Genomic DNA, 22,173 nt, shown 5'->3' with positions numbered 1-22,173 from the left:
GCTTGCAATGTGAGCTCTTCTAAAAGGATGTTTTTGCTGTATCAACCTAGCATTAAAGTACTTTATAAATTTTAGAACTATAACTTACTCAAATGATATTTTTATAATTTGGCTTTGAAATGTAGCCATGGCTAAATATTCACAAGGAAAAGTCTTGGACTTGCCCTGTGGTCTGGTGGGCAGTGCCAAATTAAAATCAGAATCCTGCATGGTTCACACTGAAAACACGACCACTGAAGAAGCATATCCTCAGGCAGTGCTGTTTTCAACTCCCTGGGAGATGGAAGAGGAGAAAAGAGGTAGTAGGTAGACAGCCTGACCTTGGATGCACCATCAGCAGGAGTCCAAACGCTCCTCCAAAGGCGTAAAGAAAATGCCCAAGCCTTTCAGGTCATCTTATTTCATATTTCCCCTTGGGGATATCGCTGGATTCCTGTTGGACTAGCTTGCTTGTATGGGCTGCTGAACTCAAGCACCTTCTCCTCTGTGAAGTTTTTGTTGTAAGCGGGTTTTTTTTAGCCACAAAGAAACGCAGTTCTCATCCTGGGCACCAGGCAACCTCTTCTGGTAGAAGAGATGGGAAAGAAAGAATGGGTATTATACTTAACAGGGGGAGGGGGGTAGAAATAAGTTAGTACTGAAACGCAAGGAGAAGAGGCAACTCTGTATGTGATAAAAAAGGGGATTTGATCGGATGTTTGATGGGAAAATTGCCACAGAAGTAGCGGGAGTGCTAGTTTTTGCTGTGGTTTGACAGACTATGGGGAACCCTGCAGACAGTAACTGCAAAAACAAGTGAGGTCTCATGGCCTGTGGAAAATTTCTGGACTAGAGACTTGACTATCAGTCCAAGCAAATCTGCTTGTAATCTGCCTATGTCCTGGTGAAAAGGTGCAGTTCATATGGTATGGGACTAAAAGTGAGGGGAAAAGCATGTCCACTTGTTACTGAACTTCAGGAGGAAGGAGATGATCTGGTACTCTGTTCATTGAAGGAGGAACACCATGGTGAACCCAGTGCACTCTTGGAACACGATAAACCTCATCAGGCATATCTATCACATTTACTAGAGCTGACCTTGTTTCGGGGAAGAGTTGGATGAAGCGTTTTTCTTTATAAACTGTATGACCTAGGCAAAGTGGCAAGGTTGTGATGCCACAAGTCAGGGTGTCCTATTTTATCTGCGAAATGGCTGTAACAGGCATCATTGGAGAAGTCATCACTACGTCACATCCCATTTCCCAAGCTACTGTGCTGCAGACTTTCCTGCTGGGGGCAAGAGAGAACTTGAGCTCGAGTTTCAGTATGAAACCTTGGCCCTTTTGAAGTCAGTGAGAATTTTGCCATTGCCTTCAGAGGGACCAGGATTTCACCATGCCATGCCCATTAATTCTTGTTGAGACATTCAGTGAGAGAGCTAATTATGATAGTGGCTTCTGTGATGTGGGCAGCCACAAATTCGTTTGCTGAGCAGCCATCTTATCCTAACAGCTTTTGCTCATTAGGGACTTCGGGTCCAGTCCTACAAAAGATCCCATTGTCTCCACTGGAACTCAGGGCACAGTTCAAAGATAGAGTGACTTTGGCAGTTGCTGCTGGTTTCAGGAGCTCCAGCTGCCATCCCTTGCCATCCTGTGGGCTGACACAACTGCTTGTGAGGCTAGGCCACCAACCAAACCAGGGAATGAACCCAAGTATAAAAAAAAAATCCCGTGAAAGCTCTTGTATTATTGAGCCACCAGCTAAGTCTGGAGGCAAGGGTAAGGCTCTGGAGGTTTCTTAGCAGTTGGAGCCTTGGACTGGATTTGAGCCAGCAAATCGAGGTTTCTCTTTCTAAGGTTAATGAAAATAACTACAGCCAACAAGAGGAGCTTCTTACTAAAATAAAAGAGTCATTCCCTTTCCACTCCCATTTACTTTGACTTTAGGCTCAAATAAAGGAACACAGTCACCTCAGAGAAACCTTGCCTGTCGGAGACTTTTCTGTGTGCACCGATCTTGCCTCCTATTTACTTTGTAAAAGCCTCTGCCATAGAGTTAATTCTACATCTATGAATTAGAAGTAAAGCTGAGAAACAGGAGATAGGCTTGGTCTTGAATCCTAACCATTGATGGGGAAAAGGGTTCAAAAAAGGCTCCCTGAGCTAGAATAGAGAGAGGATTGCGTCTATGCAGGCTGTGGGGGGGAAAGGGGCTAGGCTGAGGGAGGTGAAGCCAATAATCATTAAATGGCTTGGAGGAAATCCAAGCAGGAAAGGAAAGGGTTCGAATCACAGAAAAAACAGTGAAATGCACCAGTGTGAGGGGAGACAGCATATGATGTTCAAAAGCTAAAAATAAAACCAGTCAGCCTGGACAGAAGGGAAGACATCTTTAAGAGTGAGAGCAACGAGGCAGGGTGTTTCCAGCAGAAACAGGTAAGATGCGAGAGGGAACGGCATGTAGAGAGATGTGTTCTGTGATGCAGGGGTTCAGACTTGTGGTGCGATTAAGATATGAAGAATTCATTACAGATCTGCCGTACTCCTCTGATTCCAATTAAACAGTGAAAATAAATATAAAGGTGTGCCCCTCCTGCCTGCTCCTGCAAAGTCTCATGGTGACAACATGGGTTAGATGTGGGTTGTCTACTGCCATGTACCTTTTCGCATGGGAAGCCTGTCCTCTCCACTATCCACGTGGATCTTGCTCGAGTCAGCTGCAGGAACGAGGAGGCTACTTCATCCGGCAGAGAGTCAAGGACAACGCTTTGTAACGTAGAGCTGGCCTCGGGCAGGTACTGCTGTTGAGTCACGTTGTTTACATTTTCAAAACGGTTTTTTTTGCAACCTTGACGGTTGGAAATAAATATAGTTCTTCTCATAAAAAGCTCTGGGGTTTTTTTTTGTTTTACCCAGTAAAAGCTGAGAGTCTGATATTATCACATGACTCCAGGAGCCTGATGTTAGAGCCAGTCTACAATGCCCGGGCCTTTAATCTGGCCCAGATGCTATCTCCTGCTGTAGTCACAAGAAAAGCTATGGAAATGTACGTTCAACAGATATGAAAGTTAAATGTTTCTGTAAGTTTCTAATAATCCTGAAAATAATACAGACTTCTGAACATAAGGATCCCAAATTTTGCTGGAAGTTGTTCTGTCTCATACTCTTATTCTACTAACCAGCTGCCATCCTCTATGAGGGAGGGAGTATGGGATGTAGACATTCAGACTTAAATGTTCCCTGTAGAAATCCTGGAGTGGGTTTTCTAAGCCAGAGGAAATGCAAAAAAGCTGCATTTTGTATTGTTTATTAGGGATAAACAAAGTAGGTAAGGAGGGAAGCTTTTTTTTTAAGCAAGGCTGTATTACAAAACCATAACTTTTTCGCTTCCTGAGAGGGAAAAGGGTGTGTTTACACGGATGCAAGAGGGGAGAAGAGTAAGTTATGTTTAAACACAGCACAGCGGCCACTCAATTTATTTGGAACTACTGCTCCAAGCAGCACAAACCCAGCTTACTACATGTAGTTTAGCATGGGGGACAAAAACCCAAACCACCCCCAGAAGCGCTGGGAAGTAAATCACGCACCATTACATCAGCCAAGCAGCAAGTCCTACCGATAAGGAACGCCTGATAGCTCTGCTCTGGGAAAGATCAACATCACGCCCCTCTTGAATCCCCACACTGGGGGTACCAATTGTAACTTAATTTTACCATATTACTTCTTTTTTTTTTTTTTTTTCCCCGAGCGATACTCTAATGTTACAGCCCGCCCCCCCCCCTCAGGTTTGTTTCTAATACAATCGGCGGGGCAGCCCAGGCCGATAAATATTTAAACGCCAGCGTGACACCTCAGCTGGCCCGACCGCCGGGCCCTGGGGAAGGGCCGCCACAGCCCGCCCCGGCGCCTTCGCCTCAGAGGCGCCAGCCTGCCTCTCCCGGCGAGCGGGCGGGAAACGCCTGAGGCGGGAGGAAGGAGCCGGTGGCCCTGAGGAACCCGCCCGAGCCGCGGCCACGCTCACCGGGCAGCGGAGCGGCCGCCGCCTTTGTGCTGCCGCCGCCGCCGCTCTGTGGCAGAAAGTAGTCCCGTCCCTGCCGGCCCGGTGTTGCTTCGCGGTGCGCATCGCAGGCGGCGGAGGGGGTGAAGAGCGACAAGTAGTCCCGCTGGAATGCGACAGCCGCCCCCTCGCCGCGTCCCCTCACCCTGCCCGCCGGCAGCCACCTCGGGGGCAGCCGCCGCCACCACCACCACCACCTCGCCCGCCCTCTTCCCTGCCCAGCGTCGCGGTCGGGTTCCTCCGGGTTACAGACCCCGGCGGGCTTTTGTCAGCCGCGGGGCGGCCGGGCGTTACGTGTGAGGCTGTCCCTGTGTGAGAAGCTGAGCGCGCACTGCCCCCGCCCCTCCGCCCGCTCCCTCCCTGACGGGAGAGGTGCCGGGGAGGGGGGGGGGGGGCGGGCGCTGCTCCGGGAGCCAGGAGCCGTCCGGGCGCGGCGCGGGGAGGCGGAGGCGAGGCCGAGGAGGAGGAGGACTGTATCCCTGCGCCTGTGCGCGCCCGGTGGAGGCGGAGGCCGGGCGAGCGAGCGGAGGGGTGGATGGGGGAACGGCCGCGGCGGTTGCGGTGAGGCGGCGGCGGCCGGCATGGAGGGCAGCGCTCGCTCCCGCGGTGGCGCGGCGGGGCAAGTGGCCTGCTAGGGACCGGCGAGGGGGGGAATCTCCACGGCCGTCCTTCCCCGCCTCTCCCCCCCCCCCCCCTACCCCACCCCCTAAGCCTTCCCCGCCCGCCTGGAAGCATGAACTGGCAGCGGAGGTGCTGCTCCTCGCCGCCGCCTCCCCGCCGGTGAGAGCGAGGAGGGAAGGAAGATGGGGGCCGTCCTGCGCAGCCTACTTGCCTGCAGTTTTTGTTCCCTGATGAGAGGTGAGCGGGGCGGGGGCGGGGTGTGTGTGTGTGTGTGTGTGTGAGGGGAAAAAAAAAAAAAAAAAAAAAAAAAGTTGCAGGGGTTGGTGGCGAGGGGCCATGTTTGGGCGTGCGGGAGGGGAGAGGCCTGGCTGCCGGCGGGGCGCGGGGCCCGGCGCGGGGGCAGCGCTCTCGCCCAGCCGCCGCCACGGCCTCCCCGGCTCCCCACCAACTTCCCCGGGCCGGGCCGCGCTTGGGAGCAGCCCGTCCTGCTAGCCGGCCACCGGCCGCTTCTCTCGTCTCCCCATTGTTGTTTTTCAAGTTTGTTTCTTAAAAGAAAAACCTCAAGCCCCCCCCCCCCCCAAACCAGCACACGCCTCCCCCCGTCTCTCTCCGCACCCCCTGAGCTGGCCGTGGGCGGCAGGCAGCGCTGGGACAGCAGCTCGGCCACGCCAGTGTCAGGCTGATACCGCTGTTACTAGAGCCAGGTTTCTCTCCTTCCCCCCCGCCCCCCCGAGAGTGGAGTTTTATCCTGCCGGGTGTGTGTGTGTGTGTGGGGGGAACCTCACGTATTCAGCGTGGGGGGTGGTGGTGGAAAGTGCACGGGAACCGGTGTTTTTTACTGAAGCCCTCCTCGCAGCGAAGTGAGCGTGCGGAGTTGGCGAGAAGAGGAATGAATGCTCCTCTCAGCTGTGCTGGCTCTGCGCTGGACTTGGGAGAAGTTTGTGTTTCACTGGTGAACTGCCACGGATGTTCATACAGCTTTAAATCGGCAGTCGAGTGCCTTACAAGGGGATGTCATTTAAAGTAGCTGAGAATTTTTATTCCACTTCCCCTCCCTAACAAAATTTCTTGTCCTATAGAGCACAGTTGGTAAGAAAACTGAGGATTTTTTTTTTCTCTTTTTCTTAATGCTGTAAACTTAACGACGGTAACTATTTCTCTGTGTTCAGCCTTCTGGGAAGGAATCACCTGTGGTGTTTGCATCCATCATTTTGCTGTTTACTTGTATTTTTTCATACTAGGTGGGGGAAGAGGTTAATTGCTAACAGTTAATCAACCACGCTTTGATTTAGAAAATTCATCAGCACTAGTGTGCTTTGATGAAAGCTAGGGTAAAAGTGCTTTAGGTTGAAGTAACTGCTCAGTCTTCAGCTGCTCGATACTCTGGAAAACAAAAATTTTCCTCTCCTCCATACCCTTTTTCTTTTTTTCCCCCTTATGCATCTGTTTGCCATATTGTATCCTGTTTGGAAAGATACAAGTACACTTATTTAAATGGGCTGTGTAACATTTCGTACTCCTATTGTGGTGGTTAAACCCCAATTTTCAAAAGTTAAGTTGGGTCTGGAGTATAGAGAGAAACTGTTTCCTGATTAGTTCATTTTATTAAGTAATGATCATACCTGTTCTTAATAAACCATTTGTTTGGCTCTAACTTGCTGTTCAACCGAGTTCAAATGACAGCACAGAAATCGCTGTCGCATGTCATGTCACATAATATTGTCACTGTAATTTCTTCAAATTAATCTCGAAATAGTGATGTGTGCTTTTGCAAGTTTTCTGTATGCTTGATGATACTAATAAGACACTTTGAAGAAACACTTAGTTTATAAACCATCTGGACTGTCATTTGTTTTCTTGTCTCTCATCTTTGTCAATTTCCAAGGACATTCGTATCCGAACAGCGTTTTTGTTTCTTCAGTGTTCGTGGTTTCCTGCTGTTTGATCACCTCCTTGGAGTTGTAATCTTCTGTTTGTGACATGATAGTAATTTTCTAATTGTTACGTTAGGATAGAGCAGGAACAGCAGGAACAGCTGAACTCTGAAGAAACAAAAAATCAAATTTTAATGCATGCATCCTCCCTAATAAACAGCATCTACGCAACTAGAATTGGTTTGAATAAGATGTGTTGAGTTCAGAAGAGGTGTCAGCAGTTCCTTAATGAGGCAGAGGCAGTGCCAGCATGAGTATGAATAAGTTTATACATGAAAGTAGAGGTGAAATTATGAAGTTCACTATTTGGTTTGTGAATTCAGTGCTGTGAAGGATGCCAAGCCAACAGTGCTGGAGACTAAAATTCAGAAAATATAATAGTGTGTATTTGTGGATTGCAGCATCCTCTCTGCTTACAGAACTAGCGTCCCTGTTCTTGTTGACTTAAAGCAAATGGACAGAGGTTTACAACAACTGAACTGTGATAGTTAGTCTGAGGAAACTATGGTAGACTAGCTTTACTGATCTGGAAAGGAAGAAAATCGGTAACCTGGTAGTGCAGTGCCCTGTAAACTAGTAAGGTCTTGAAGAAGAGCCAGGCTGTTACTAGCCAGAAATGGATGCACAGGGCAAGGCACCTTTCTTTCAAAGCTGTTGGAAGACTGCTGTGGTGACAAGTTGCTGTGGAGGTTCTGTAGTTTAGGGTTGGCTTTTTTTCCCTTTTCCTTCCATATTCTGGCTGATGGAAAGAGTCGCTTTCCCAAAACCTCTTGACCCTCATCACAGTCTGGTCTCTGTTCTCCTCTCTCAGCCCCTGGTTTGATTTGGGGGATTGGGCTTCCTCCTCTCTGACCATCAAAAGTGCTTCTTGAAGCTGCTCCCTGAGGGTACGTATAGGGGAGTGCGTTAGATCTGCTTCATGGCAGCTTTGCTGTATTCTTCATGACAGCTGTGAAACCAATCAGGATCTTGTTAGATAATTGACAGTTGCAAAGAGGCAATACAAGTGGCATCACATCTGGCAGGGAGCTACAGAGAAGTGTGAAACAGAGGTTTCAACTTTTTAATAAGTGATAAATAGAGAGTTCTTCCTCTGCAAGTATTCATAGCTTACTTTTCTTCCAGAAGTAACTCTCCAATCAGCATGCAATTGCTGTTTTGGTTTGGTTTCAAACCCTGATCATGCAGACAGTGCATAAAGCTCTTGTTTGAATAGGAATCTTATAAATGATGTTTGTTCAGACATACTGAACGTTGCAGTCCTCTGTGCTTAAGGTCAGTGAAGAAATGAAAATGCCCATTTGGTAATGGGCATTTTAAAACTACTGTTTCCCTTTTTAGGTGTTCAGAAGAGGGTTTGTTTTAATGTGTTGTTATTGTTTTAATATTGTTACTGTTTTAATTGTTTTTAATCTGTTGTTACTTGCTTTTGATAAACAGATCGCCTTTGCTTTTTTGTATCTTTGTAGACAGACTTGTTTGCATGTAGTTTAGGAGAGCTTAATGTTCAAGACTTGCTAAGCTGTGATTGGAGGTGTTTGCACCTATTTTTCTGGTAGGAGTCAGAGAAGGGGACAAGGAATAGGCTTTTTTCTTCTGGGGCACTCAGGTTGGAGGTTAAGTGTGGCATTTGCAGCTGGAGCTATGTTTTTGCCTTCAGGCAAAGGGTCTCTTCACTGGGGACTGTAGGATACTTAAGTTTTGATAATGGAACATGGAAATATCTTTTTTTTTTTTTTTTTGTAATCATCATGGTCTATTTCTTCACCCAAGCTTGAATCAACTCTATTCGAGTCATGTTTTTTCACTGTATGATTCCTCAGAAATTGGTGCGCCTTTGTCTGCCGTGATTTCCAATGTATTTTCCTCTTTCATCTCTCCATAGAACAGTCTAAAATTAGCATGATCTAAGGTGTTACAAAATCCACCATTACTTTAATAGTTTTTGCAATTGCATCTCTGTGATATAGTTCACTTATCAGATTGCTTTAGCTTTTCTTTAAAACTGAAAAATTAGGACTTGGAAAGTTTGATGGAATTTTTTGCTGTGTCTTGGAGGTAAGGTGAAGTAGCGTTTTTGGCAAGGTGCACTGAAGATACGGGGAAGTTCTGGGTATATGGGTGAAGCTGTGTATATCTGGTCAGAGGTGTATGCAGATGATGGGCTTCTTGCATCCTTCAGTGGGAGTTTATATAAAGATACTCAGGTGAAAAGCTTTGTTCGTGTTTCTTACCAATATCAGTTAGAAGGACATTAACCATACTCATGTTTCCTTTTTCCCTAGTGAATTGATCACATCTGTGTTCCCTGAGTTCTAGGTAATGGATTTGGCTAGAAGCTGTAGAATGGGTAGAGGGGCTTTTTTTGCAGGAAGATAGATCTGGAGCATAGGAACCTTTTAAACTCTGTCTTTGGTAGCTGGAGAAATCTGATTCCTTTGGACATCTGTAATCCACCTTTATGATGATGTCGCATCTCAAAAATGCCAGCTTCAAAAATATCTGCTGCAGTGCAGGTAATATGGGATTTACTTTTAGTTCAAATCAAGTAGAGCAAAGATAATTTTCTTTTTTTTTTCCTTCTGAGGGAGTGGGGTAGGGGAGGAAAACAGCAAGAAACAGGTCTCAGTTTCTGATCTGCCACCATTCATCTACTCTGGCAGCCAGTCTGCAGACTTAAACACTATATTCTTTGTCCCCAGCATATTTAACCGTATTAATTTCCTATGAAATGCTAAATACTTGGGTTGCTTTTCTGGTGGCTTCTTCAAAAGAGTCCACTTCCTTGTACTGTAGGGAGGAGTATGCATTATTGTTGAGTGGCACCAGAAATGCAGTTGTTACTAAAGCTTTGTTGCACGCTCCTGCTTCTGGCTGAGCTGGTGGCTCTGCTGTGCCTGGGAGGGTGCTCAGCTTCTCTCCCAGTTCTCCTGCTGGGGAACCCTCACACTTCAACCCACTCATCTTAGAGAGATTTGGTTAGTAAACTATATATAGCTGGTGAAGTTCTTTGCTACCACCTACTTCTTTGGCACGTGGGGCCGTTCCTACTTTGAAGGCAGCTGTTGCCAGTGAAACAGAATTTACATTAGTAAGGAATTTCCCACAGATGGACTTTTACTGGTAAGTGATATCAGTTGCTTAGAAAGACATGGGGGGATGCAACTGCCTTGCAGACTTCAGGGATGGTCTGTTCATGTTCATATAAAGCAGTTGGCATCGCTCGCTTGAAAGTTAAGCCCTTGAACCTAAACACTACAGCTCACCAAGGGTGACTCGATGTGTGGACATGAGGTTTAGGATGAGCACACAATGAGTACTTCCACTTCTTCTGCGCCGAGTGCTTTGTAGTGATGGCTCTTCTAGAAGGCAATTGCCGTTTAGTGAAAGAAACACATTCTCTAATAATAACATTTATTTTTTCAACTTATACCTCACTTGTGTAGTTTCAGAGTATATACTACTTGCAGAGTTACAGAATACGCAGTGCTCTAAACAAAAAAGCTATGTCATTATTTTGTGGTTGGAAGGGGAAAGCATTGTATCTCTAATGGATTGCACATAAATGCTGGGTATTGGCACCCTAAATATTAAGCAACTTTTTGCTATTTATGTATTTGTCAGGCAGGCTGACATAGCCTTTATTAAGCTCTCTAGATATTCTTGTAGTTTATAAATATTTATGGCAAGAGATTCACAATGTGAACAGGCTTGATACTTGCTCCACGTGGACAGAACTTGGTCTGAACACAGTGATGGTATTTGCAGGTAGAAATGAGCTTGTCGGCGTTTCTCCTTTTTGATATGTTCTCCTTGAAATGGTTATGAAAATAGGGTGGGTTTTTTGTCTCCTTGTGATTACCTTGCTACCGACCTTGCTATTTCAATGTAATTGGCACAGTTCCCCACCAATTTTGAAATGGAGTCAAACCTACCAGTCTATGAATAGAATGGGAATACTGTAATACCTTTTTCCATTTGATTTATAGTACACTTTTAAGAACATACCATTCAAAGTGTAAGTTAAAAGAAGCATGGTTTAGTTAGTAATACTTTGTTTCCTTTGCAAAATGTTCTAAACTATTTGGAGAAAGAGGCATGTCAGTTTAAAAGATGGAATGCTTTTTGAGCTTCATTATTTATATGGAGAGAACAATAAGGAAATGTTTTTAATATAAGCAGACATGGAAAATGGCAACATTCGTAAAGATTTTTTTAGTATCTAGTTACAGGATCACATTACCTAAATAGAATTACTCCCTCGTGATATAATCAATGTGGCAGAAATGGGATTATAGTTTTAATTCTGTTCATGAGGGCCATGTGTGAGCTCTTGATGTCAGATTTGAAAAGTAATCATATTTGAGACAGAAAATCTTAATCAACTAGCTATATAATTTTTCTTAATCAAAAATCTTTTGTTTTCCTTCTCTATGATGCAGAAATGTAATTTTCTCCTTTATATGTGTCCTCTTACTCTTCCCCCCTGCCCTGATCTGTTCCCAGAGGAAAAACAGTTCATATGGTTTTGGTTTTTGTTGTCATTGTTGTTTTTTGCTTTGTTTTGTTTGGGGTTTTTTGTTGTTGTTTTGCTTTAAACTGTTCATGCCTTCAGAACTCCTCAGTAATAAGCATTCTCCTCTGTCCCTTGCCAGAGAGTTCAGGCTTCTAGAAGGTAGCTGATGTGTTTGGTTGAATTCTCGAAGTTAAGGTAACAGAAATGTAAGGTATTGTAGAATTTCAGACTTCTTTTCCTTTGTTGTTCTGTCAAAGCAGTGAATAAAATTCTTGCTTGTACTCATAGTATTAGTGTTAATTAAAATGTTAACACTCTGGAAATCCAAGAATCCTTTTGTCCAGACATGGATTAATAGAGTAGGAATATTACGTATAATAGAAGAGTAGGAATTTGTAAACCTTGTAGTGACTCTTATTATGTCCATTTGGAAAATGCACTGGTGTTTTATTAACTAGAAACTTAACTGAGGCTCAACAGTTAGCCTTTACACTAGGTAGTGGTAAAATTCGTAAGTAAAGTAATTCCAAGTTGGGTGGGGTTGTGTTTATGGGGTTTTTTGTTTGTTTTTCTTTTGGATTACCAGAAACGAGTCCTATTCAATATGAGAAAGATGAGATCGTTCACCTTTTTCAATGGATTCTGCATATGTGTGTGTTTTGTTTTTGTTCTTTGTTTTTTCAAGTGTCACTACATCTAGTGTAAGCCTGTTGAAGATTTGACATTAATAGAGCTGGGATGTTAGTGTTTTTGAGAGTTAAAAAAAAAAAAAATCACATAGGTCCAACTGTGTTTCCAAAAAAAAAGCAATATGCAATAATTTTCAAAATTCTTGAAGTATGTGCACATCTTTCCTTACCCTTTAAAAACAGTCTCTAACTGTTCATTTGAACCAGAATTGTTAATTAATATATTAATCTGTAGTAAACCTAATAGTCTTAAGAATTTGACTGTTTAAAGTGTGATTTTGGTTTGAGAACTTTTTTGTCCTTTAGCTGATGGAAGGTTGTTTTAAACTTGCACTGTGAGTATTTTCTTTCAATTTTCTTATAAAACTATATTCTAGTTCAGTGTGAAAAACTTCCAGTTTTTGCAAAATTGTTGATACTGTCTTGAAGAAAGTATTTTACCTGCATGAGAAACAAAATCTGTGAAATTGTTTTACTAGTTGGAGGTATGGCTTATGTTATTCTCAATATTTGTTATGATGGATGAGCTGACAAAGATGCTATTCACCAAGCTTGGTCTGGAAAGTATGCCACAAAGAAGTTATTGGATAGCTGATATGTTCTTTGTTGAAGAATTGCAGAGAAGTGGGGATGAAAAATGTGATAAACCTTCAAGGCAGTACTGCTGCTCCCCCCCATTCCTTCTGCCCTAAATTGGGCCCACTGTTGTGTCCCAGCTGAGGGGTGTCACTAACTTTTGTGGTGTACTTGTCAGTGCTGGCAACTTCTGTTTTATTCTGTCCTCCAGTTGTGGGTTTTTTTTGTGCTAAATTCACGCTTTACAGCAACTTCCTGATAGTGCTTCAAAAATCTGAACAAACAAAAAACCTCCAACCACAAAATAGAATAAATAAATTAAAAAGATGCTTTGATTTTTACCTGAGGAGACAAACTGACAGATTTAAATATTTGTTAAGTGCTAGGCATGCCAGCTCAGATAAATTGCTGAAAGTCATCTAAGGGTAGCTCAGTGCCTATGAACTTCTTGTCAGTGTGGAAAAAGGGTTTGTTAGTTTGAAGGTAAACCAGTGTGCTGCTGCTCAGGGTGTGGATTTTTTTGGTCCATGTGGAACTATTAGCAATCTGGCTGAAACTCCTTGGCTCGGGCTATTCCCACATGGTGTCTGCCAGTGTAACTAGGGTCCTCCAGCTATGGAGACAAGTGAGCTGGCAGGAGTGATTGAGGGCAAACACTCCCAGGCCATTCTTGACTGGATGTGCATCCCCAAATACGTGTGCTGTCCAGGCTGGAACACGTAATGAACTGCCATTGCTCCAGAGTAGCAGCAAACTTTGGAGCATTCCTGTCTCAGCTTGCCAGGGTGTATAAGGTGTATCTTGCAGCCTTCAGCCTTCCTAGGCTTTGGGAAATGGGCTACCTGTGCCACAGCATCATGATGTTGGAGGGACTTAAGTAATGCAGTCTTTCAACAGTTTCATGGGGGATATGATAGAGGCTTTCGGTTTGTTTTGTTACTGGTAGAAGTGCTGTAGGAAACGATGATGCCAAAAGGTGTGAAGGGTAGTGTTTTTGTTTCAGTGTGCTCAGGTCGCCGTATCTGTCATCATACGGCTTCAAGTTCAGATTGCAAAATATCATCCCTATTCAGATGTGGGACTCTGACTGGTACAGTATAGCCAAACAAGATTTCTTTTTCTGCATGAGCGAAGGTGCATGCCTGGGAGAACTGTCAGAAATGTACCTTGCAGACAGGAGATGCTTTGCAGCAGTCTGCAAGCATACTAACTTTTTCATTAAACAGATAGTGTCGATTTAAACATGGGTGTTTCCAGTAGAACTAGGGAAGTGCTGCTAGTGTGCATGGGACAGGTATGGCTTCATCTGCAGTGCTGTGTGTTATTCTGATAACTATTTGAGAAACTGGGAGAATGTTGAAGGAAGATTATGAGGACACCTGAGGAAATGGTACTGCTTGGTCACACAACCCTAGGAACCTTCCTGCTTTGCAGAGCCTGCTGCTGGCCCTGGAGAGGGTACTGTGCTGTTGCCACATCACTTTTATTTTCTTGCCACTTTGTGGCTCCCTCTTGGAAGCAGCAGGGTAATGGAAGAAGGTGGTAGTATTATATGGCAATGCAGCTGCAAGCAGATGCCTGACCAGGGAGCATAGCTCTTTGCTTATCCTAGGTTGTTGTCAGCAAGATAGATTCAGCATATAAAGTTATGAAGATGTCAACTGCTGAAGTAGTGTGTTTTATCTCCATGAGAGTGCATGGAAAGAAAGCAGAGTCAATGTTACAGAAAGAGGGACAGAGGATCAGTGTGAGTGTGCTACCTAACACTGAGAAGAGATGTGCTGTGATAATTTGGAAATCAGCTGCTAGCTCTATGGCTCTGTTGCCAGCAGGATGATTTGACAGGCAATGCCTGCCATTCAGAAAGTTATTTGCCTGTGATACTCTGGAGTTCATGGTGTACCTCAGTTGTGTGTGCTTTTGCTGTACTCTGCCAGGTCTGTTGGCTTTTTATGCCTGCACCTGGTATTTCTATCCTTCCCTGTACTCCTTTTTTTTTCCTCCTCTCATTCTCTTGTCTCCATCCTTCTAGCTCTTCAGAAAGAGAATTTTTTTCCTGTTATTTAGAAGGCTAAAGGATGACTTATTGCCTTTGTACCAGCTAGTTTTGCAGGATGTTTCAGTCTCCACAGCTCCTGTCTAGCCAAAAGCCTGCAAAACTAGTGGTAGAAGCTTGGTGCAGAATCCAGGTGCCATTGTTGCTGCTTGGTGTCTTTGCTTTTGCATTGATGTGGTTACTCATCTCACTGGCAAGCCTGACTGTTCTTTTCCCGTGATTTCTTGAGTTACCATCTGAACAGCCGTTGGATGGCTTTAGCATGTGGAATACACTTTAGGTTAGCTGAAAAGAGGAGAAAAGGTCCTTTCTGGCAGGCTTGGGCTGCTTCATGCTTGTTTACCAAAGTCCTGGTTGCCTGCTATGTCCTGCAAGTATATTTGTGAGAACAAGGAGGTTCAGAGAGAGTAGAACTCTTTGTTCACAGTGAAGGTAGAATGGGGGCTGCTAGTAAGTCAGTTCATTATTTTTCTTAAAAAAATTGTGTGGAATAAATTAGGAAGGGTGCTGTGATGGAGCACTTGGTGCAAAATCCTGGCATGCTGCTTGCTGTGCTGAAACGCTTTTGTGTTTCCTGGTGATTTTTTAATTTCTTTGAAAATATAAACTATCTCTGTATAAGTTTCTTGAGGCTGGGGCCCTGGATTTGGGGGAAGTTTATTTTCATTTGCAACTTGCCTCTCTTCTGATTTGGTACAAATCTCCCAGGCTTTTATTCCCAGTGCTACCTCAACCTTTTCCTTCTTCCTCATCCAAACTGTGCAGCAAAACTGAAACATTCACAGATAACAGATATACAGAATTCCTTATAAGCATAAGCAATGATGAAGAAATTTGAAACCTGGGGCACTGACTGTGCCAGAATCCTTGTGTCAGTCCAGAGAGTTTTTCTTATCTTGTGTTGGCTCTCTGTGGAACATCTTGGGAATGGGGAGGATTGTATTGCACGCAAGGAGTTCTGCATATAGGATGTTTTTGAGGAGGTTGCAATTTATGCTCTTTGCTGGTTGTCTGTCCCCATTTATCTGCTTTTTCTTCTCTTGTGGGCTGAATGTGGGTGCATGTCATCCCATCAAGGTGTCTGGCAAATCCTTCTTGCTTACAGTGCCTCATCCAGCACAGTGTGTATTTGCTTGGCACATCTCATCACCGCGTCTCTTCTTTTCCAGTCCTCGTGTTTGCCATCCTCGTGGCAGTGTGCTTGGCAGTATCAATTCACCTTTAGATGCTCAGAGTTATTTAGCAAGACTTTTAAAAGATGGGGAGTTTTCTCTTCCCAGCTCAATGACATCTTCTAGTGTAACAATCCATAGGTTTCTTTACTAGTGGATTCCTGCATGGATATTTCTTTCCAATGTGAGCGGTTACCAAGTATTACTGGCTGAGCCACACTGGGATTCTGGGGCAGGTTGCCACAACTTACGGTTGCCACCCTTAGTCTGGTGGGTCCTGTTCCTAAATTGGAGGTTCACAAACCTCCAATTAGGTTCAACTAATTTGTCAAAGCTGATGCAGTTCTTCCTTTCACTGGTGTGCTAGTACTTATGTTTATCTGATTTTGTTCTGAACTGGTTCTGGATGATGGCTGGCTAAAAACTACTTTTTGGCAGGTGGAGGGGAGAGCATGGTAGCCTTCTGCTGGCTTAGCTCGCTGCATTGTCTTGCTGTGGTATGGGACAAGTGCTAGTGCCAGCGCAAAAAGAGAGATTGGGAACCGACAGCTGAAAGTGGAACGGGGGAGAAAGGATGTGGCTACAGTCGCATCTTGAGCAGATCTAGCAGGCTGCCAGTGAAAGGGGGGAGAGCTGTTCCCCCTTCCAGCTCCCTGCTGCTTGCCTTATGTTAGTTTTGGAGTTTACTGGACCGCTTCTTGAGTCGATTCAACTCGCTAACCCAGTCAAACCTTTCACTGACGTAATGATTTGATTCAGCTTGGGGAGGGGCCCTTAATTAAGTGAGGGGGTAGAACAGCATTAGTGGGGGTTGGGTATGAGAAGAAAGGGTTTGGGGAAAATGAGATGATGCTAATTGCTTTAACCAGGCTAAATTCCATGTCAGTGAAAGAGTATGAGCATGTTGAAGGTAACACTGACCTAGTGGCACCCAGAGGCATCATGGATCATTGAAAGAGGAAAGGTGGCAAGCGGGAACTTGTGGAGAAGGCCTCTGGACTAGTTAAAGAAAAGTGGGAGAAATTCTGACAGCTTAAAATAGCCACATAAACACCAAAAAAATGAAAAACATTTTTAGCTGGTAAAGTGATCATTTGATGTTGATTCATCGCTTTGCATCCTGTGGGCTGCAGCATTTTTAAGCTAGTATCAGATGCTCACAAATCAGATGTACAAAGCAAGACTTAAGTAAACAAGTTAGGGAAACCAGACATAAGTTTCTTGGGTATTAGCAACTTTCAGTATGCTACAGAGAGAGACAAGAGCTGCAGCCAACAGAAATATTTGGTACAAGAACTGGAGCTTGGTGGTAAGGAGAGGGATGCTGATGTAGAATTCTAGTTGTAGAGGTAGGGCAAAAAAGGCAGTGCCTGGATTTTAATATTGAATGTGGTAAGCATAGGGAAGGTGTTATGTGAATATCAGAGTTAAGAAGCAATTAGGCTCAGTGCCCTGCTATCAGCTGGAGTTTCGTATGGTTTAAATTATTTTTGTTGCAGTCCAAATGTGTTAAACTTCAGGTTTTGTAACTTTTGTGTTCTCTAAGCAAATCTTTGTTCCTGCTGGTGGATACAAAAAAAGTTTATTTTATAACCAAGCATAGCTTTTACTCTGTCTTGGGTACTTTAATTAGAAGAATAAACTACATGTAGACATCTCGGGTGAAAGAGGACATGGTAGTATTCACTACTGTTTCAGTTGTTGATTTCCAAGATGGTTGTTTTCTCTTTTACTTTTAAAAATGTGTACTTCTCTTCAATGTAATATTGTTTGTTGCAGTTAAAATATGCGTTCTTATGATTTCTATAGAAAGAGAAATAGAAACATATATAAAGAGTTCAGCTTTGACTTCTTAAAAAAAAATAATGAGTGGTATCTCTTTGCCCCATTATAACTTAAACTGTGAGATAGTTGCCTAGCTTTGAAAGGAGTTTGTCTTGGACTTCTTCCCCTAGTCTATTAGTATAGTTTATAACAGAATTATTCAAGAAAGCCATCTTTTCAGTGTCCTGTGCTTCTTTTAAAGTGAGTTATATGGAGCAGGATGGGACCTTCTGCCACAATTTTCCTTCTAGCATTGCTGTTTGAGTCAAGTAAGTGGCAAAGATGATGCTAGGTGCTAATGCTGCCAACTTCAGTAATTGGGTTTTATAGGATATTGAAGCCTTAGTGTTTTCTGGGAAGGGTTGGAGGGAGTGGGGGAACAAACCTGTTTTTTATTATTTTGGTGATGCATGCTTCATTCCTGAATGTCGCAACAAATTGGAAAGCTTAATATCCTCATCTGCCAGCCCTGCGGAATGTTACAAGTTGTGGCTTTGAATCAATCTGCATGAAACTACACATCTTAAGTGTAGCTGTGTTTCTTCTGAGCTGTCATTCAAATAACTTGTATCATTCATGAAAAGGACATTTTCTCCAGTCCTTCCTCAGTCAGCTCTGAGCTCAAGCAAGGAGTGAATAACCTATGCAATGCAAGTTGTGTTAGGCTCAGCAGTGCCTTCAGGCCTTGGTGATTACGCTTGACATGCCTGGTGTTCCAATTCAGTACATGCTGAGTGCATGGGTACTCTTGCTCCGTGTTGCACATAATAATGGAACCTGTACTCATTTGTGTGTGGATTTACCTTTTTTCAAATGCTGGGTATACTGTCTTATTAAGAGAGAGCTCTGCCAGTTGGCTGCACACTTTCCTATGGTGCATTAGATGACATTGAGCTGGCTATTAACTAGATTTTTCAGGTTACAGTTGTATGCAGGCTTTAAAAAGTAGAAGGTTTTATTGCATATCTATTTTTTACCACTTTCAGTTTACTGAATACTTTCTTCTGAAAAATGCAGTCATCATAAGCAACCTGCACTTCAAGAAGCTCTATTGTAATTAATTTTAGATCTTTAGGGGGTGGGAAATTATGCAAGGAAGGGAAGGAGATAGCAAGGTAATAAACTTACTTAATATAAGGATTCTGCTTTCTAATTTAAAGAAGTCTACCCCTTCTCTATGGAAGTATAATCTCTAAACTGTATGTTTTGCTGCACAATAAAAACTTGCTTTCTGGAGGGGGGAATACAAATTTAGTCTTATTAAAAACAAGAAAGCTTCCCTCCTCCCCCACATTTCCATAACTTTCTATCTAAAGATTGTCATAAATCAGTTTATATTCAGTGTTTCTAAAATTAGGATAATGGCCTAAACAATTTGTTTGTTGTTTTTTGTTTCTTTGTTTTTAAAGGAGGAAAGAAAGTAAAAAGCTTCCAAACATATCTAGCAGAATTTATCTGTAGGTAGATTAAGGAACTTCTTACTCCCTTCAGCTTCTCCCAATACTCATGTGGCAGTGTCTTTGACAAACAGTTTTATGGTAACAAGGGGAGTAGTCTGATCTTGAAAACTAGCTTTTTTAATTTTCTGAAGTGTGTGTTTGTATTTCTAATTTCAGTGTGAGTTTATCACACAAGGAACTGTATCTTTTCTGGTAGCGTAGCCCTTGACGTTATTCAACCATGCACGTCTTTTGGTTCTATAAATGTAGGCCTTTTCGTGAGGACATATACCCTGCTAGAAGTTTAAAGTGCCCACCCATGCTGATGAATAAATCTGTAAGATTTCTGTTAAATTTGTGTGGCGTTGGGTAGAGGAGCGTTTAGTGTGGCTCTGAATTTGGTATTTGGTATGTATCTGAATGATGCTGTACAGTTCTGTTGCTACAGTCCCTGAGTAAACACAGGGAAAGGTGGAAATGTTTTCTCATAGTGGGTTTAAAAGGATGTGATTGTCTGCTTTATACAATTGTAGTGTTTTTCTTAACCTTTTGTTCAAGTAGGAATGAAGCTGGGATTTTCATAATGTTATATATAGCTTGTGGTTAAGGACAATTAAACAGCCATATTACAGTTAAGAAACTATATGTTTTCATGTTTACTACTTTTCGTTGGTCATCTTGGGTGTTGTGTGTGAAAAATACACAGACTGTGCAAACTGATAGAGTAAGCAAATAAAGCATATAAAATAAAGGCTTTGTGTTAGAAAACTAAACAGGAGTGATATAGCTGAGTTTGAAAGAACTTTGTGTTGTCCATTCCTCTAGATTTATTTTTCTCCCTCTCTTTTCATACCAATATCAACACTCTAAAACAACATTAATCTCATGGTGTGCAATGAATTTTGTATTTGTATGTATTATATGTAAAATGTCCAAGATATATAATTTTGGAGCCTATCAACACGCAGGTGACTTTCATAGCTTGACATGAATTATACTTATATAGAAGTGGGGTGTATATTACTAAATTCTAGCAAAAAAAACCCCAACTTTGCTCAGGTGGGCCAGCACTGAGTGCTTAGAAAACTGCTTTTTATCCTTGTCTTTTCAGATTCTTATTTAAGCATCCTTCTCTACAGAACAGTGTCATTTGGGCACTTCAAACCTCCATTTTCTTTCTTCTCTCCCTTCTTTAATCTTACTTTAATAATGCACAACTCAGAATAATGAGCTGCCCATTACAAAGTTACCATCCTGAGTTGTAGCACTGTTAAAAGGCTTTGAGTTGGTGCTTTTCAGTCAAACTTCAAAATGTCCCCAGACTTTTTTTTTATTTTTTTAAAATTTCTTACATCAGTAGTTGTGACATGATGCACCATCATAGTGCAAGTTACACTTAATATGAGTGGTGTTAATGCATCTGTCTGTCCCCCCACCCCTTATTTCTCCCACTTAAAGCTGCCCCACTGTTGCTGTACGCGAACCGACGTGATCTGCGACTGGTGGATGCTGCAAATGGGAAGGAGAATGCCACAGTGATTGTGGGTGGCTTAGAGGACGCTGCAGCAGTGGACTTCGTGTTTGTAAAGGGGTTGATATACTGGAGTGATGTAAGTGAAGAAGCCATTAAACGAACAGAATTCAATAAATCTGGGAGTGTACAAAATGTGGTCATTTCTGGACTTCTGTCACCTGATGGGCTGGCATGTGACTGGCTGGGAGAGAAATTATACTGGACAGATTCTGAAACAAATCGGATTGAAGTTTCTAATTTAGATGGATCACTGAGAAAAGTTTTGTTTTGGCAAGAATTGGATCAACCCAGAGCGATTGCCTTAGATCCTGCAAGAGGGTAAGTCTTTCTTAAAACAAAATATTTACAAATATTAAAATTTCTGTTACTTCTTATTGAATGATTTTAAATAAGTGATGGTACTGTTATCGAAGTTATTGTAAGCCATTTTGTATTATTTGCTTCTAATCCTATTAGTGTGATTTGAAAACAATTTGCACTTCTGAAACTGCATTCATATTGGTTTGTGAACTAGGAATCATCAGACTTTTAAAAAAGCACTAGAATATGAACAGAAATGGATAAGTTCTAATGTAAAACTTGATTTAATCTGCTTGAAGGGCCATCAGCTGCCTGTGGACAGGCTTGTGCCTCTCTGCGCTGTCAAATAACAGAATTTTTTTGAGCTTTGTTCATTGTTGATATTCATGCTTTATTGAAACAGCCAAAGAAATGAGGGATACAATACACTGTATTAATAACAATTTAAGACATGTTTTAGCACTTTACTGGAAAATTTACAGAAGGGTTCCTCTCCCTGCTCTCGAGGGAACTTTTGTTTTAAAAAGTCCGGTGTTTTGGCTCAGCCCATTCTAGAATAGGTCTAAATCGTCTCAGCTCTCATTTCAGTCCCTGGATGTGACTTATACTATAATCTTTTTGTTTTGTTCTTGGGACAAAGCTGTGGTTGACAGAAACGCTGAATTCAGTGGTGGATTTGGTGATGTTACATAAATGGCTGGCTTGAGGTTACCCCGCAGGTAGTCATCTGTGATAAAGTGACTGGCTTTCCTGAAGTGGAAGACTAGTGGAATATCCTTTGTGTTGTGTAATCTTTCGACTTTTTTTTTTTTTTAATCTGTAGTATAGATCTTATTTATACTATCTTTTTTTCCTGAACTAGCAAGAAAATTAATCTATTGTACTGCCATTTCCCATATTTTTCCAGTCAACTTTTTGGAGGGGAGAAATCAATGCATTGTTTCTTTGGAAAGATGAGGGCTGGTTTAGCTGCTTGCAGCTTCATTACATTGTAATTTGTTGAACTTGTATGTTTAGGTCTTTTCCTCCAAAAGAAGAAGAAAGTCTCTTTGTAAAACAGCTTGTTTCCTGACCTTCATAGAAATACCATATCTTGAATATTTTCTTCCACAGTTTCAATAGGCCTTTGACAATATATAAAGAGGAAAGATGTTTCTTTTGCATTACTTTATATATCTAGCTTTGGAAATAACAAAAGGATGGATTTATGCTTTTCCTATCTCTTTACAACTTATAAATTGGAGCCAATGATAGCATTAGTTTTATTTTATTAGATTCTGAAAACATTTAAGAATGCAAGAAAAGAGGTAATGCTCATGGCCCCTTCCACCCACCATGCCAAAACTGAGAGAGAAAGGAGAGGAAAAACACAATCAAAGTGTTTTTTTGATTTGGCTTGTAACCAGAGAGACTGAGATTCTTGTTAGTTAGGAATAATGTGTTGTCAAGCCAGTTGGTTCTTTTTAAGAAGAGT

At 42.6% G+C, this 22,173-nt stretch overlaps 1 protein-coding gene across 3 annotated transcripts in view; it reads left to right on the top strand.

Annotated features, from left to right (window-relative positions):
• Positions 1–4,527: 4,527 nt before the first annotated feature.
• The window catches only part of LRP6 (LDL receptor related protein 6), a 126,648-nt gene continuing 109,002 nt past the window's right edge, over positions 4,528–22,173 (top strand). For 2 of the 3 annotated variants that reach the window (XM_049822152.1, XM_049822150.1), the window contains exons 1-2: positions 4,528–4,896; positions 20,324–20,717. In XM_049822152.1, coding sequence (XP_049678109.1) covers positions 4,842–4,896; positions 20,324–20,717 — 449 coding nt within the window. In that variant the 5' untranslated portion in view covers positions 4,528–4,841. The remainder of the gene's footprint in view (positions 4,897–20,323; positions 20,718–22,173) is intronic. The other variant, XM_049822153.1, reaches the window with a different exon arrangement.

This window comes from Accipiter gentilis, chromosome 18 (genome assembly GCF_929443795.1).
Source record: "Accipiter gentilis chromosome 18, bAccGen1.1, whole genome shotgun sequence".
In the NCBI taxonomy this organism is placed as follows: domain Eukaryota; kingdom Metazoa; phylum Chordata; class Aves; order Accipitriformes; family Accipitridae; genus Astur; species Astur gentilis.
Note: the sequence above shows the minus strand (reverse complement) of the source record. Positions and strands in the feature narration are given on the sequence as shown.